Genomic DNA, 18,897 nt, shown 5'->3' with positions numbered 1-18,897 from the left:
ACAAGTACACACATACATATACATATGTAAAGATAATGACAGCTACGACAACAAAGGAAAATAAAAAAGAAATGAAGCGTTGTTGCACATAGAAGATATTACTATTTTATGGTAAAGAAGAGTTAATGAAATTATTAAAATCTAGAATCAAAACCTAATTTTGTTGAACTTTTACTTGGTGAAATGGCCAGAGTCACGATTTTCTATTGCCAAAACCATAGCATAATAAGAGTCACTGACTCCTGTTGGTTTAAATTAGAGACTTAAATAGATTCTTATTACTACCCTTAATACTTCCTTCTCTAGGCTATTAATTAAGATATTGTCCTGGCACATAGTTTAAGGCAGAGCTTCATGTTCAGCTGATGACCTTGCTTCCTAACTCAGAGAATACTGAAACAATCGGAAAGACTTCCATATTTTCTCCACACCACCAGACTGTGTATCTAAAAAGTCTTGTATTCCTCTATTGTCAGAGATCAACTAATCATTCTTGTCTAAAGTCACTCTTGCCACTTGATCACTAAGTCCTATCCTCTCTTGCTTAGTAAGGTTACCTCTAACTTTCATCATAAAAACTTCCTTTTCTACTGAGGATTTCTCAACTTAAAAACAACAAAAGACATTCTCTCATTGACATTTCCCTAACATCAGCTCAATTCTGTGATTCCTTTTTTAACAAAATTCTTTGAAAAACTTACCTATATTAACTTCCACCAATTTCTTCCAGTTCTCTCTTGAACTAACTCTATAGAAGTCAAGCTTTTACACCAACCACTTACTAAACTTCTCTCATGACAATCAATGGCCATCTATATATAATGTTAAACACAATGACCAATTTTCTGTCCTTTTCTGATTTGACTTAGCATCATGTGACACAGTAAATCACACTGCCCCCACTGATAAACTTTTTCTCAAATGGCTTCCAAAATATCACACTCTCCTCATTCTTCCTTTTACCTAACTGACAAAAGGCATGATAATCTCATCTAATCTCATGCCCTTAAATACTATGTAAGAGAAAAAGGGAAACAGCCTTTTCCAAAGACCCAAGCTTGAGAAAATGATGCTAGATTTCAGTCTTACATATAGCTGAGGATATAGCTCAGTTAGTAGAGTGCTTGTCTCGCATGAACAAGGCCCTGGGTTCAATATCCAGCACCCAAAAAATAAATAAATAAAAAGAATAGTTTCCTTGACGTGCTAGAAAACTAATGGGCAAAAATTATGTCTGAGATCTATACAATATAGGAAGTCATTGGTCTCATAATGGAATTTTCAGTTTAAATTAGCGAACATTAACAAAATATAAACATAGCTTCTTTAGTCACATTAGTCACATTTTAGTGCTCAATAGTAACTTGGGTAGCAGCTATCATACTAGATGGTGCATCAATGGCCAATGGAAATAATACATTTTTCTTCATCACAAAAAGTTTTATCAGATAACTTTGCTCTGGCCCTTGTTTACTCTTAAACAAGGGAAATCAAGGAAATAGCTTTCCTGGGCTGTAGGGACACTGTCTGTATCTCTTAGAACTAAACGTGTTCCCTTTGTACTAGTACAGCCAAAACTCTGTGCTTAGACTGTTATATGTTTTCTCTATGCCAAAATAGATGTTTTCTCCATGCCAAAATAGACTACACCTACCACTTTTGCCTTGTCTCCTACAACTAAACTCCCTTCTATGACTGGGGCACTTTCCTAGAAGTTGTACCTGGGCAACAAAAATGACATATAAGTTTCCTGTCCTGACAAAGAAAAGTTATCTTACTGCCTGGACTCAAATACAAATCTGAGTCAACAAGTATCAACTATGCAAACTGATGTCAAATTGATGTATTAACTGTTCTACACAGGGGAGCCTTCATTTTGCTATAGTGTTCTTCACAATTCTAATCACAAAGCCTTTCACAACTATGTATGTAAACCAGGCAGTTCACATAGAATGCTAAGATCAAAGCCATACAATAATACATACTCTTTTAAAAAATTCACTGTAATGAAAAACATATACTGCTTTTAATTAAATATATGATTATTACTATGAAAGTTTGGATACTGGGTCCTTAATAAGATAAAAACTATTTTGGTTAACTAGAGACACAAAATCACCATGCAAGATAATTACTACATTCTGGAAAACTAAAGAAAAGAGTAAGTAAGCATCTACAATAAGATAATCAAGAACTCTCCTCTTAGGCTGGGGATGTGGCTCAAGCGGTAGCGCGCTCGCCTGGCATGCGTGCGGCCTGGGTTCGATCCTCAGCACCACATACCAACAAAGATGTTGTGTCCGCTGAGAACTAAAAAATAAATATTAAAAAAAAAAAAGAACTCTCCTCTTGCGCGGGGGTTATGCCTCAGCCCAAGTGGTAGAGTACAGCCTAGCATGTGTTAGGCATTGGGTTCAATTCTCAGCACCACATACAAATAAATAAAATAAAGGTCCATTACCAACTAAAAAATAGTTAAAAAAAAAAACTTTCCTCTTACTTCCTAAAAATTATAAACTTTATGATAATTGCTAATAGGAAAAAAATAAATTGTTTAATAATGGAGGCATAAGGTTTATAAATTTTTAACTAAAAAATTTGAACAATGAAAATTCATAAAATATCAACCAGAGTAGGTGTGTGTTCCGGTGTGCACATATTTATGTATACACACACGCACACACTCTTACTTTATAATTGAGTTACATATAAATATTAACATACTAAAAACAAAAACTCTTACTTTTTGATCAGGCAAGTTGAAAAGGAATTCTCTATCAAAACGACCAGGTCTCCTGAGTGCAGGATCTATAGAATCAAGTCTGTTTGTAGCACCAATAACAACGATTTCGCCCCTATTATCTAATCCATCCATTAGAGCAAGGAGGGTTGACACTATTGAGCTGCAAAAAATTTTCAGACAAAATTTGAAAAATGTTAAATGACAGAAAAAAACTGTAAATACTGCTGATTACACTTTTTTTTCACTCCTAAATGTTAATAAAATGATTATACTGCAAATGCCTATTAATACAACATCAAGTGATTACAGAAATCATTTTTGAAAGCACCCAGAAAATACTATAACAAAAAGTTAAAGCACAGCAGTAAAAAAAAAAAAAAAAAAAAAAAAAGATAAAATGGACTTGGTCAAAACTGAAAACCAAACTGGGAGTGTGGTTCAGTAGCAGCATTCGTGTTTAGCATGCACAAGGGCCAGGGTTCAATTTCCAAGACCATAAATAAATAAATAGATAATAAAAAGCAAAAAAATTTAAACACTTTTCTGCTTCAAAGAATGTGATCCAGAAAGTTAAAAGACAAAAAACCCAAAGAAGAAACTATTGGCAAACAATATATTTAATAAAGATCTAGATTTGGAAATATCTGTTACAACTGAACAATAAAAAGACAAATAATCAAACCTAAAAACAGGCAAAAGATTGAAATAACATTTCTCCAAAGATGATATACAAAGGATACATCATTATACTAGGCATATGCAAATCAAACCAAATAAGGTGCTCTTTGACCCCACTAGGATGACTTATTATAGTCAGATGCAGCAAGTGTTGGTAAGGCTGTTGAGAAAGAAGAACACTCAAACATGTGATGAAAAGGAAAAGTGGTGTGCCTCTTGGAAAAGAGTCTGGCAGTCCACCTCACCATTAAACAGTTACCATATGACCCAGCAATGCCCCCCAAAAATTTATACATGAATGTTCATATCAGCTTATTCATACTAGCCAAAAAGGGAATAAAAGCTAAATGTCTATCGACTAATAAATAAAATACATGCAAAAAGTGGAATAATAATACTCAAAAAGTTATTATAAAATTATAAAATAATACTCAATAAAAATGAAGCCAAGTATGGTGGCACACACCTATAAATTCCAGGAGGATCTCAAGTTTGAGGCCAGCTGGCAACTTAGGGAAATCTTGCCTCAAAAAAATAAAATAAAATGGGGTGGAAATGTAGTTCAGTGATACAGTGCTTTCCTGGCATGGATGAGGCCTTAGGTTCAATCCCCCAGTACTAATTTTTAAAAAAGAAGAAGAAAAACGCAATAGACAATGTAACATGGATGAACCTTGAAAACACTATGCTAACTGAAAAAACAGAAATAAAAGGCCACATAATGTAAAGTTCGATTTACATGAACTATCCAAAGCAGGCAAACCCTGTAACAGAAAGTACACATGGTTTCTTAGAGCTTCAGTGCATGATGGAAAGACTGGGAGTGATGGCTAAAGGGTATCAAGTTTCCAAGGCAATAAAATTAACTGTGTGAGGGCTGGGGATGTGGCTCAAGCTGTAGCGAGCTCGCCTGGCATGCTTGCAGCCCGGGTTCGATTCTCAGTACCACATACCAACAAAGATGTTGTGTCCGCCGAAAAGTGAAAAAATAAATAAATATTTTTTAAAATTCTCTTTCTCTCGAAAAAACTTAAAAAAAAATGGATTGTGTGATGGTTAGAGAACTCTGTAGATATAATGAAAGTCAATGAATTAAAATAAGTGAATACACAGTTATGAACACACAGCTATGAACACACAGCTATGTATCTCAACAAAGCCATCTTTGTTTTTTTATTTTTGTTTTAAGTACAATGTCATGTACCTGCAGTCCCAGCTACTCAAGGAGGCTGAGGCAGGGGAAGCTTGAGCCCAGGAGTTGTAGGACATCCTGAACAACATAGCAAGAGCCTCTTTCTCTTCCTCTCTATTTCTGTTCAGGGGATTGAACTCAGAGGCTCTTGCCTTTCCATCGCATCTTCAGCCCTCTGTTGTTTTTAATTTTAAAACAGTCTTGCTAAATTGCTGAGAGTGGCCTTGAATTTTGAATCCTCCTGCCTCAGCCTCCCAAGTCACTGGGATTACAGGAGTGTACCTTCATGCCCAACCATCAAAAGCCCGATAGTATTAAAAAAAAACATTTTTTAAATTTTGGGCCACAGGTGTCTCCTTTCCCAAACTTCCCAAAAACACTATTCTAGCTGTGTTTTAAAAATGTATAAACAAAATCAAAATGCAAGATACTCAGTGTTTGTATTTAAAAAAGATTTGTGATTCGTATTTTTCTAACTGAAAAACTGAAAATTTCTGACCTAGGTGTCAAGAAATAAAAAGGGGAGGAGCATCGTAAAGTTCATATTTAACCTTGAAATTTTCTTTGGTATCTTCAAATCACAAATAGGTATTTCAGGGCTGGGGATGTGGCTTAAGCAGTAACAGGCTCGCCTGGCATGCGCGGGGCGCTGGGTTCAATCCTCAGCACCACAAAAAAAATAAGATAAAGATGTTGTGTCCACCGAAAACTAAAAAAAAAATTAATAAAATAATAAAATTAAAAAATAGGTATTTCAAGTACAATTTGTACTTTATCAGCAGTTTTCAATTTATAGTCTCAAACATGACTAGAAACAGAATTACAATCTAGCTTAAATTCTACCAAAAGTTGTTTAAAAAAAAAAAAAAATGTGAGCAATCAGAATCCTTAACTAACCCCTATTATGTTGAAAATAAAGCCCAAACTGTTTAACATGCCATTCAAGGCCTACTTGCCTGTGCCCAACCTTCTCTCCTACATTATCTGAAAGTGTTATTTTGCCTTTTAAATATAGAACTAAACCCCAAATGGAATTAACTGCTTTTTATGGTATGAAGGTAGGTTGTTTCTTCAAACAGGTCTAGCTATGTTTCAAAAATCTATATACAATTTTCCCAGCATTATAGAAAAGGCTCCTTTCCCATGTTTGTATTGTCCTTAGAAAAATCAACCACCCATACCCCAATACGTATGCATTTAGTTACAGTTCTAGGTTCTGTTGTATTAGTCTATTTGTCTAGTTTTCCATCAATATGAAATTATCTTAACTATAAGAGGCTTTGGTAGGCAACTGTTCTTCCATAAAACTTTTCACTATTCTTTTTTTTTAGTTGCAGATGGACACAATACCTTTATTTTATTTGTTTGTTTTGATGTGGTGCTGGGGATTGAACCCAGTGCCTCACACACGCTAGGCAAGCGCTCTATCACTGAGCCACAACCCCAGCCTATCACTATTCTTAATCTTTTGTATTTTCACATAAATTTCAGAATCATCTTGTCAAATTTTTTAAAAAATGATTTAAAATAATTGTACTGAATCCACGGATTAATGTATACTTCTGTCCACTTAAATCTTTCTTTAATGTTTTGTCAATGAAGCTTTATTATTTTCTGCATAAATGTGACATGAGAATTTTTCTGATTCATTCCTAGTAACTTCTTTTTAAAATCACATTGTAAATAGCAATATCATATCTGCACAATTATTGATAAATATAAAATTCATATTTATATTTATTGAACTAACTTGCTAATAATTATCTATAAATTGCTTTGGAATTTCCACACACTAATGCTATCATCAATAAAGTTAACAGTATCACTTTTGCCTCTCTAACACACATAACTTGTACAGCTTTGTCTTACCAGATCATAGACTGGAATCTATGATGATCAGAAGTGTTCACAGCAATCATGCTTGTCATAGTCCCCAAATTAAAAGTTTTCAAGTTTCAAAACTAAGAATGTTTATTGTACATATTAATGGAGATCAGTGTGATATTTTCATAGATGCACACAATGTTCACTAATCAAGTCCAACCTCCCTTTTCTCACACTCCCCATTGGCACATAACTTGTATAGCTTTGTCTATACAAATAAAAATAAAATAAAGATGTTGAACTTTATCTAGTAATATCTAGTAATCACTGCCCTACTTCCAGGTTGAACTTTTTTATAAAGTTTTCATACTGAAAGAGAACACACAGTATCTGTCTTTTTGCATCTGACTTATTTCATTTACCATAATGTCCTTCAGTTCCATCCATTTTACTGTAAATAACAGGTCTGTATTCTTTTTTGTTGTTGTTGTTTTTTAGCTGTAAATGCACACAATATCTTTTTTATTTATTTACTTTTATGTGGTCCTGAAGATGGAACCCAGTGCCTCATACATGGGAGGCAAGTGCCCTACCACTGAGCTACAACCCCAGCCCAGGACTGTTTGTGTTTGTTTTTTTTTTTCATACATGACAACAGTGGAATGCATTACATTCATAATTACCCATTCACAGTATTCTTTATGGCTGAATAATACTCCATTGTGTACATGTATCACATTCTTTTTTTTCAATTCTTATATCAACGAGCACTTAGGATGATTCCATCTCTTAGCTACTGTGACTAGTGTCTCAATACACATGGTTGTGCAAGTATCTCTGATATACTGACTTTATTGCTTTGGATGTGTACCCAGTAGGATAGCTGAATCATATTGTAAATCTACTTTTCTTTTTTCTTTTGTGTGTGTGTGTGTGTATCAGGGATTGACCCAAGAGCACTTAACCACTGAGCCACATCTCCAGTCCATTTTTTGGTATTATTACTTAAGAGACAGTGTCTCGATAAGTTGCTGAAACTGGCTTTTAACTCAAGATTCTCCTGCCTCAGCCTGCTGAACTACTGGGATTACATGCATGTGCCACCATGTCTGGCTATTCTGAACAGTATTCCATAGTGTTCTTCACAATGGCTGTACTAATTTACATTATAATCAGGTGTATCAGGTGTATAAGAGTACATTTTTCTCCACATTCTTGCCAGAATTTATTTATTTTTGCTTTTAGCCTTCCTAAGTGGAGTGATATATCTCATTATAGTTTTATTTGCACTTCCTGATGGCTAATAATATATATGTTGGTGATTTTTTAAAAATATTTATTTTTTAGTTGGACACATATCTTTATTTTATTTATTTATTTTTCTGTGGTGCTGAAGATTGAATCCAGGGCCTCGCACATGCTAGGCGAGTGCTCTACCGCTGAGCCACAATCCCAGCTCCTTGTTGGAGATTTGTATTTCTTCTTTTGAAACATGTCTATTCAGATCATTTGCCCCCTTTTAATTAGATCACTAGTACTTTTTGTTAAGTTTTTTGAATTCTTTATATATTCTTGACATTAACCTTCTGTCAGATGAACAGGTGGCAAATATTTTCTCTTATTCTATTTTTATTTTCACTTTGTTTGCTTTGATATGCAGAAGTTTTTGATTTCGGGGTATATCCCATTTGTCAATTTTCACTTTTGTTTCCTGTACTTTAGAAACTCTATTCTGAAAACCATTGCTTGTACCAATGTCTTGGAAGTGTTTTCCCTAAATTTTCTTCTAGTAGTCTCAGATCTTACATGTAGGTCTTTTTTTTTTTTTTTTTTTAGAGAGAGTGAGAGAGGAGAGAGAGAGAGAGAGAGAGAGAGAGAGAGAGAATTTTTAATATTTATTTTTTAGTTCTTGGCGGACACAACATCTTTGTTGGTATGTGGTGCTTAGGATCGAACCCGGGCCGCACGCATGCCAGGCGAGTGCGCTACCGCTTGAGCCACATCCCCAGCCCCATGTAGGTCTTTGATCCATCTTGAGCTGGTTTTTGTAAAAGGTGGAAAACAGGGATAAAGTTTTAATTTTCCCCATGTGGACATACAGTATTCCCAGAACCATTTGTTGAAGAGGATGTACTTTCTCCAAGGCATACTTTGGCATCTGTGTGGAAAATCCTTTAGCTGTAGATGTTGTGTGGGTTTATTTCTTGATCATTATTCTATTCCATTGGCTTGCGTATCTGCTTTGTGCCAATATCATGCTGTTTTAACTAATGTGACTCTATTATGCCTTGGAATCTAGTATCTTGATGCCTCCAGCTTTGTCCTTCTTGCTCGAGATAGCTTTGACTATTTGAAATATTTTGTGCTTACATACGAATTTTAGTTTTTCCCACTCTGTGAAGAATATCATAGGTGTATTTTGATAGGATTGAACTGAATCTGTAGATTGCTTTGGGTAGTATGGACATTTTCACAATATTAATTCTTTCAATTCATAAACATGAGTGTTTTTTTTAATGTTATCTTTCATTTCTTTCAACGGTGTTTGAAATTTTTGTAATTTTCATTGTAGAAGTCTTTCATTTCCTTGGTTACATTTATTCCTGGGTATTTTTGTTTATTTGTAGCTATTGTGAATGGAATTGCTTCCTTGGTTTACTTCTCAGCAAGTTCACTAAAGGTGTATAAAATGCTACTTATTTTTTTATGTTGATTTTTGTATCATGCAACTTTACTGAATTCATTTATCAGTCCTAATAGTTTTTGATAGATTTTTTAGTTTGTTCTATATAGAGAATCATATAATCTGCAAACAGTGACATAACTTCCTCCCTTCCTATTTGTATGCCTATTTTTCTATCTCTTTTAATTCCTCTGGCTAAAACTTTCAGTACTCTGTTAAATAAGGTGAGAGTAGACATCCTTATCTTTTTCCAGATCGTAGAGGAAACATTAAAACTCTCCCCATTCAGTGTGAAGTTGGCTATGGATTTGTCATATGTAATCTTTACTATGTATAGTATGAGCCTTCTCTACCTAATTGGTTCAGAGCTTTAATCATACTTTAGTCATAAAAGCTTTAATCATAAAATTTTATGAAGTGTTCTTTCTTCATCTATTGAGATGATCATGATTTTTGTCCTTAATTCTGTTGATATGATAAACTCTGTTTACAGATTTGCATATATTGAATCATCCTGAAATTCCTGGGATGAATCACACTTAGTCATAGTGAATAATATTTTTGATATGCTATTGGATTTGATTTGCTAGTATTCTGTTGAAATTTTTTGCATATAATCAATAAGGACACTCATCTACAGTTTTTTTGTTGTTGTTGTATCTTTAGTTTTGGTTTCTAACTAATGCTGGCCTTGCAGAATGATTTTGAAAGGGTTCCCTCACTTTCAATTTTTTTGAACAGTTTGAGAAAAATTGGCATTAGTTCTTTATAAGTTTGGTAACATTCAGCAGTGAAGCCATCAGTCCTGGGTTTCTCTTTGTTGTAATTTTTTTTTTCTCCCTTGCAGTATATGAGATTGATCTCAGGGAACTCTCCCACTGTGCTACATCCCCAATCCTTTTTTTTTTTTTTTTTTTTTTTTTTTGAGACAGGGTCTCCCTAAATTGCCAAGGTTGGCCTTGAACATATAATCCTCCTGCTTCAACTTCCTGAAAAGTTGCAATTACAGGCATATGCCACTGTGACTGGCAATGCTTTGTATTTCTGTGGTAGTGTCTCTGTTCTCATCTCTAATTGTATTTAGTTGAGTCTCTTTCTTGGTTAGTCTAGCTAAAGGTTTGTTGGTTTTATCTTTTCAAAAACTATCTCTTACCAATAAAATAAACAAACCATCTCTCCTTTCATTGATCTTTTATATATTTTTTAACATTTTGCATGTATTTTTGCTTTGATCTTTTTTACCTTTTCTTCTACTAATTAAGGGTTTGGTTTGTTGTTGCTTCTCTAGTTCCTACATAAGCACTATGAGGTTATTCATTTGAAATCTATCTATTTTTTCTATGGAGGCATTTACTGCTATAAATATCCTTGTTAGTACTGCTTTCGGTATAGACAATTGATTTTGGTGTGATGTGTGTTCATTTTTAACATATTTGAGAAAAGTTATTTTTTCTTTTTCTTGCAGTGCTGGGGCTTTCCACATGCTAGGCAAACACTATACCACTAAGCTCCACATCCAGACCCTGGGAAGTTTTTTAATTTCCTTTTTTAACTCAGTAAGGCATTGTTTATTCAAAATTGTATTATTCGGTCTCCACGTATTGTGTAATTTCTTTTGTTGATTTCTAATTTTATTCCATTGTGATCAAAAGAATATGATTTCAATTTTTTTAAAGTTCTTTAAAATTCCATTGTGCCTTAACATATGGTCTATTCTAGGGAATGTTCCACATGCTGATGAAAAGAATGTGTATTCTGCAGCTGTTGGATAAAAAGTGTTGTACATGTCACGCCCATTTTGTCTACAACAGAGTTAACTGATGTTTTTTGCTTTTTTTGTCTGGGAGATCTGTCTAGTGATGAAAGTGGGGTGATGAAATTATTCGTTGTTATTGCACTGGAGCCTGTCCCTCCCTCTTGATTTAACTTTGTTTTATAAAACTGGGTGCTCCAGCGCTATGTGCATATACACTCAATTATATCTCCTTGTTGAATAGATCCCTTGATGATTATATAGTGTCTATTTCTTTTTTGTCTTAAAAGTTTATTTTGTCTGATATAAGTATAACTACTCCTGCCTGCTTCCATTTAATTTCTATTCAAATGGATTATTTTTTCCAACCTTTCTCTCTCAGTCTCTGTCTCTCTCCACTGATGAATTGAGCTGCTTCTAGGCAAAGTATCTTGGGTCTTCTTTTTTTATGTTATTCCACCAGTCCATAAATTTTAATTGGGGCATCTAGTCTGTTTGCATTTTAGGTTATTATTGTTAGGTAAAAGACTCCTGTAATTTTGTTAAATGTTCTTATGTTTTGGATATCCTTTGTTCTTCTCTTGCTATTCATCTTTGTGGTTTAGTAGTTTACTGTGTTGATAAAGATTGATTCTTCATGCTCTACTAGTGTGTTTTATATTTCTGTGTGTTTTCATGATGGCAGTTACCTTTCTTTCACTTCTGTATATTCAGCTCCCTTAAACATTCTTTGGAAAACTGGTCTGACGGTGGTAAATTCACTTTTTTCAATCTTAGAAGGTCTTTATTTCTCCTTGATTTCTAAAGAATAACTTTACTATATAAAGTATTCTTGGTTAGGATTCTTTTTTTTATTCTTCCCCCCAGGATGTATAATATATTATCCCATTCCCTCCCTCCTGACTTATAATGTTTCTGTTGAGAAACCCACTACTGGTCTGATAAAGGTCCCCTTAAATGAGACTTGGCACTTTTTTCTCTTGTTTTTAGAATACACTCTTGCAATAGGAGCAATAAGCACAAAAAAAAAATGCTCATTATTAGTTATCAGATAAATGTAACTGGATCCACTCCTAGATGGACCCACTAGAATGGCTAAAGTTAGAGAGTAATAATAAAAACTGCTACCAAGCTTTGAGAAGCTACTGAAATTCTTACACATTATGGGAACATAAAATAGTACAACCATTTTTTAAAAACAGTATACTGTTACCTTATAAATTAAATATATTTACCATAGGACACATTCATTCCTCTTGGGTATTTACCCAACAGAAAGGAAAAGATGAGTTCACACTAAAACATATATAGGAATATTCATGTTGCCATTATCAAAAATAAAAACAATCCAAATCTCCATCAGATGGCAGATACATAAATTGAAGTATACATACATATATACACAAAAGAATATTACTGAGAAATTAAAAGGGACAAAATATTAGTGTACACAGCATGGATAAATTTCAAAACATATGCAAATTCAGAATTAGGCAACTTTTTCTAAAAAGGATCAGACAGTAAAATTTTTAAGTTTCTCAAGTTATACAGTCTCTCTGTCACAACTACCCATAACTTTGCTCTTATACCACAGAGCAACCATAGACAATGCATAGGAAGGAATATGACTGTGTTCGAATACAACATCATTTACAAAAACAGGCAGACAGTTGAATGTGACCCATAGAGTATGGTTTGCTGACACCTGTGCTAAGTAAAAGAAGTATTCCTCAAAAAAACAGAATAGACTTTAAAATTCTTTGTAAGCTTCGAAGTACTCAGCCAAATGCTAATAAGGCTATTTTAAATACTACATAAATGAATAAAAAGAAGTCAAGATAGTTATATTAGGAAGAAAATACCTGTGAATCTGATCTTGTCTACTAGAGCGAACTGGAGCTAATCCATCTATTTCATCAAAAAATATTATAGAAGGTCTCATCAAGTATGCCTAGCAAAAAAAAACACATATATGTTGTTTATTATATTATTCTCATATTTAAATTTAATTGTTGTATTTTCTTAAAAGTACTATAAGTAAATGGTACAAAATGCAGCATATTCTACAAAAGAGTATGTGGTATAAAGGAAACCTCTTTACCACCCAACCACAAAATAAGGTCCCAAGAATAAGCAACTACTGTTTTCAGTTTGCTTATTCTTCCATACCTATTTAAATGTTCAAATGAAAATGTGTTCTTATAACATAAAAAAAAAATAGTACACTAAACACATTCCTTTTACCATGTAACATGAATTTTAACTGAATTTTTTTTTAATACAACTGTAGATGGAACCCCGGTTGTCATCTATGCTAAGTAGGAGCTCTACCATTGAGCTGCACCCCCCATTTCAGCCCTAATATCTTTTATTAATATAACAATATATCTTAATTAGCTTCCACATATTTTCCTATCATTAAAAAATCATAACTATCAGCAATATTTTTTAAAAAAGCAAACATTTCATCTAGCCCTACTTACCAAGAAAACTATAAAATAGAAATAAAGTAATTTAGATATAAAAAGCTACAAGATTTAGGGCCATAGTCTTGAATGAAAATAAGTTATACTCAAATCACCAACATAAATTGATGAAAAAAGCTCAAAAATTTTTAAATGAGTTCATTGGATAATATGCCTGTACTCCTAAGTCAATTCTTTTCTTTTTTGTTGTTGTTGTTTTTTGTGCAATGGTGGGAATTGAGCCTAGGATATACTAGGAAATGCTCTACCACTGAGCATATCACCAGCCCTTTCCTTATTTTATTTCTTAATAGGGTCTCTGTAAGTTGCCCAGGCTAGCCTCAAACTTGTAATTTTCCTGCCTTAGCCTACCTGTACCTGAGATAACAGGCTTGATCCACCACACCTGGCTATGTTTACATTTATATTTTTCAATTTTTACTAAACTTTTGAAGTATTCAGTCTGTATACGTTTGACTTCTCACTAGACACTGAACACCTTGAAGATTCTTACCTATCCTCTATATCTACTACCTAGATTATAACAATTTTTGATACTAATAATAATTCTTACACATTTGAACTTCTTTACAAATAACAAAGGACTTTCATACACCTCAACTCAGAAATAGGTGCTGAATAAATGCTTGAAAGCATTTTGTACTTCATATTTATCTGCTTAGACAAAATCATTATAAACTGAACTGCCAAATATGATCAGCTTCCTTTATTAATTTAACCATAAGTAAATTTATATGAAGACCAGTTTCTATAAGGTATAGAAAAATAATTACTTTTTTATTTTTTTGGAGACAGAGTCTCAACCTGGTCTCACCAGGTTGGTCTTGAACTCCTGGACTCAAGTGATCCTCCCAGTATCCCAAAGTAGTTGGGCTGCAGTTAGGAATGTTAGGAAATAACATTTTTAAAGTTATTGTTTTGTATAAAAAAGTAGAGATAGCCTATACAACATTCATTCATCTCACTCTGCCTTTTAAAATAATTCATTTATTACTGAATTCATTAGGCAACAAATTTTAAATTGGATGTGGTTTGGATAAATGTTTCCCAAAGGTCCATGTCTTGAAGGCATGGTCCCTAAGGTGGTGCTTAATTTAGGAAGTGGTGGAAGCTTTAGGAGGTAGAATCTAGTGCCAGATACTCAAAACCTGAGGCATGTCCTTGAAGAGGATTGACTATAGGACATTGGCCTCTTCCTCTCTAACTTTTTGCTTCCTAGATGATAAGGTAAGCAGCTTTGCTCTAACAAATACTCCTGCCATGATGTGCTTGCTATCTTCCCAGAGGCCTCCAACCAAAGGAGCCAATCAATCATGGACTGAAACCTCCAAAAGTCAAAATAAACCTATAATCTTTATAAGTACATTTTCTCAGGTATTTTGTTATATAGTAACAAAACTAACAACTCATGAAAATAAATAACATACTACTTTGGGAAACTTTTTTCACAAATACCCAACATTTTATGCTGAACTATTTCCTCAACTTGATTATAATCTAATGATTATACTAAATCCTGGGTTCTCAAAAGCACCTAATACAGTATTATATGCCTGTTGGCAACTTCAATAAATGTTTTACGAATCATCGCAAATATTCAAAAGTGTTAGTAAAACAGATTTGAAATAAAATAAGCCTTCCCATATCCATGGATTCAACTACAGATCAAAATGTATAAGAAGGGGCTAGGGGGGCTGGGGATGTGGCTCAAGCGGTAGCGCACTCGCCTGGCATGCGTGCGGCCCGGGTTGGATCCTCAGCACCACATACCAACAAAGATGTTGTGTCCGCCAAGAACTAAAAATAAATATTAAAAATTCTCTCTCTCTCTCTCCTCTCTCACTCTCTCTTTAAAAAAAAAAAAAAAGAAGGGGCTAGGGTATAGCTCAGTGGTAGAGTGCTTGCCTAGCACAGGTGAGGCACTGGATTCGATCCTCTGTACCATATAAAAAAAATAAATAAAGCTATTATATATATATATATAATAGCTTTATTTATTTTTATATATATGTGATAAATATATGAGATAACTTTATGTGTGTATTATGTTTATAATAACTTATGTGTGTGTGTTTTAAAATGTTGAAGAAAAAAACTGCACCTGTACTTAACATACACATTCTTTTACTGTCATTATTCCCTAAACAATACAATGTAACTACTATTTATACATCATTTACATTGTATTAGGTACTATAAATAACCTAATGATGATTTCAGATATGTAGGAGTATAGCTAGGCACTATGGCCCATGTCTATAATCCTGTGATTTGCAAGACTGAGGCAGGAGGAATGCAAGTTTGAGGCTATCCTCAGCAACTTATTAGACCCTCTCAAATTAAAACGTAAAAAGGACTGGAGATGTAGCTTGGGGGTAAAGGGTTCAATCCCCATAATAAGTACCCCCCACCAAAATACGGCCTATAGAAGGATGCACGAAGGCTATATGCAAATTCTACATTAATTTATATGTGGAAGTTGAATATCTGCAAATTTTTATATCCTTGGAGGGTCCTGGACTCAATCCCCCATAGATAATGAGGAAATAATGTACTTCTAAGGCATATAATTTCAGATTATTGACCCTAAATTACAGATAATGCTCAGAAAATATGCCTCCTCAGTAACTGTAATTGCAGGCAAATTGTACTAATGGTCTAAAAAAAATATTTTCCATTTAGGTGATTTCTCTTACCTGATCAAAAAGAAGCCTAAGTTGCCTTTCAGACTCACCAACCCACTTGCTCAAACAATCCGCTCCTTTTCGCATAAAAAAAGCCACTTTTTTGTCTCCTTGACTGCATTCATTAGCTAATGCTCTGGCAACCAAGGTTTTACCTGTGCCAGGAGGGCCATAAAACAGACAGCCCCTAGAGAAATAAAGAATTTTTAAAAAAGAAAAAAAGTAAATTAATCTTATCACTACTGACAACCAATTTAAAAGGACATTTCTTCCCCCATGTAATTTTATATTAATGTATATTATAATTATTAAGCATTGATAAATTTTTTTCCAGTATACAAAAAAGTTTCACTTTGTTGAGTCTTTAAAGTACCAATCTTTGGTAGGTAAGAAACGGTTGAAACACAGGATAACTTGGCAAGATAATGCAAAATTTTAAATGTGTTTCCCTATGACCCAGGAACTTCACATCTTAGAATACATTATACAGAAATTTAGTCCCTGTATTGGGAAAGTTGTACCAAAGACCTTAGACTCTGGTACTGGGGAAGTTGGAGCAGGAGGATCTCTTGAGCCCAGGAGTTTGATGCCAGTCTGGGCAACACGAGGAGACCATGTCTCTTTAAAGAAAAAAAAAGTAGGAGAATGAAGATAGCTTTAATAAGTGTTCAACAAAGCATGGTTTTCTAATTGTAAAAATTTGAAAAAAAAAATTCTATTAAGTAGGAGAATGAAGATAGCTTTAATAAGTGTTCAACAAAAATTTGAAAAAAACTGCTATTTAATAAATAAGGGAAAGTTAAATTTGCTATTCCATCTATAAAATTAAAAAATTAGTAAGGTGTCAAAAAGAATAGCACAGAGGTGGGAGGAAAAGGGAGGGTCAAAAAAGATGGTGGAATGAGGTGGATATCATTAACCTAAGTACATGTAGGAAGACACAAATGGTGTGAATATACTTTGTATACAACCAGAGATATGAAAAATTGTCCTCTAGGGGCTGGGGTTGTGGCTCAGTGGTAGAGTACTCGCCTAGCAGGCATGAGGCACTGGGTTTGATCCTCAGCACCACATAAAAATAAAATAAAGATATTGTGACCACCTAAAACTAAAAAATAAATATAAAAAAATAAAAATTGTGCGCTATATGTGTAATATGAATTGTAATGCATTCTGATGTCATATATAACAAATTAAAATAAAAAATACAAATAAAAAATGTTAAGATAAAAATATTTTAAAAACTGAAAAAAAACCAGAATAGCACATTATTGATATGGGAAGTTGTCTAGAATATGTTGTAGAGTGAAAATCAAAAAGTTACACATGACTATCAATGAATAATATCATTTATATTTTTAATGTTTATGCTGTATAATATAGGTAAAATATAAATAACATATGCATAAAAGAAATCTATAAAAAATATACCAAAGTATTCATCTCTAAGGAATAGGGATACCATTATCTTAGTGGTGGGAAATTTGATAGCATATTTTCTGCTCACAACACTGTTTTATTTAAGTTTCTCCCAAGGATACACTACATTAATAGCTTTTAAAAAAAGTAATATAATTTTTTAAATTTAAGTCACATAAAAGACAAATAATTGCTATTTTGATTTTTAAAAGTCACTATAAAATTAAAGGCCAATTTTTAATCCATTTAAATAGAAAGTGACTATTAATACAATTTTCCATATCCTTAAAAACATAGAAAATAAGTTAGAATGAAATCTAAATTAAAAAGTACTTCCTCTATGAAAACATTTATCAGTTTAAATCTAGCAATCTAAATATATATCTTCAGAATTATTTTATTCGACCCAAGCTCATTTAACATAATTTCTCATTGCCTTTTCTAATAGTTTAGCTATTAGAATTACTTTAGCTAACCATCTCATGATCAGACACAATCTGATCATAAAAAATAAGTTATCAAGCTTACCCATCATCAAGTCAAAGAAACACTTTAATGAAATTATACTTGCAAGACTAACAACACATAGCATCAAATTCGATGCTCGTAGGAAGCCAAATTCAGAAAAATCCATTTGGGCACCCCAGTTGTATATTCAGGGACCACATAAAAAATCTTATCTTGTGCCTGACTCCTAAATCCTAAAATGGAAATTTCAAGAGCACACTTACTTCCATAGCTTTTGAGCCCCAAAATAATAAAATTTCATTCCTAATCCTCACTGCTAGAATATGTCAAGTAAATACACAAGAAATATTTACATTATAATCATTTACTAATTGCTTAAAATTTGATAAATTAACAGTAGTAACAGTAATAAATATCTTACATACCTGGGAGGCTGAATTTTAAATTTTTCAAAAATTTCTGGATATAAAAGTGGAAATACTACCATCTCCTTTAGTGCATGAATATGCTGACTCAATCCACCTATGCTATCAAATCGTACCTTAGGGAAAGAAAAAGGAAAATTTTAACAGAATAATCTCAGAGAATTTTTGAAATTTATAAAATAGTTTTATGATTCAGAAATGCATGCCTTCAGCAGATTTTGAACATCAGTACATACAAATAAGTACACAAAAATAAAATCAATAATAAAATTCAAGTTTACATTTCACATCAGGCAAATTCCACTCTTTAATCTACTAACTCGGGAGCAAGATTAGTGCCCATCCTAAACACTGAGTATCTACAACAGATGTTATATTTATATTCTAATAGAAACCCCTTTAAAATCATATATCTCATGTTTCTCGGCAGGTATGGCTTACTGGCTTACAGGACAAACTGGCTTATAGGTAGGAAGCGAAAAATCTTGGTTATTACAATGGTTCTCTAAAACTGTTTGACAAATCATATTCTCTAATATTTA

General features: G+C 33.3%; 1 protein-coding gene across 5 annotated transcripts in view; it reads right to left on the bottom strand.

Moving 5' to 3' along the window:
* The window catches only part of Atad2b (ATPase family AAA domain containing 2B), a 139,782-nt gene that overhangs the window by 69,676 nt on the left and 51,209 nt on the right, over positions 1 to 18,897 (bottom strand). For all 5 annotated transcript variants that reach the window (XM_005322644.4, XM_078029606.1, XM_021724653.3 and 2 more), the window contains 4 exons: positions 18,356 to 18,471; positions 16,056 to 16,230; positions 12,736 to 12,824; positions 2,744 to 2,903 (listed from right to left, as the gene is read on the bottom strand). In XM_005322644.4, coding sequence (XP_005322701.2) covers positions 2,744 to 2,903; positions 12,736 to 12,824; positions 16,056 to 16,230; positions 18,356 to 18,471 — 540 coding nt within the window. The remainder of the gene's footprint in view (positions 1 to 2,743; positions 2,904 to 12,735; positions 12,825 to 16,055; positions 16,231 to 18,355; positions 18,472 to 18,897) is intronic.

The sequence above is a fragment of the Ictidomys tridecemlineatus genome, chromosome 12 (assembly GCF_052094955.1).
Source record: "Ictidomys tridecemlineatus isolate mIctTri1 chromosome 12, mIctTri1.hap1, whole genome shotgun sequence".
Classification (NCBI taxonomy): domain Eukaryota; kingdom Metazoa; phylum Chordata; class Mammalia; order Rodentia; family Sciuridae; genus Ictidomys; species Ictidomys tridecemlineatus.
Note: the sequence above shows the minus strand (reverse complement) of the source record. Positions and strands in the feature narration are given on the sequence as shown.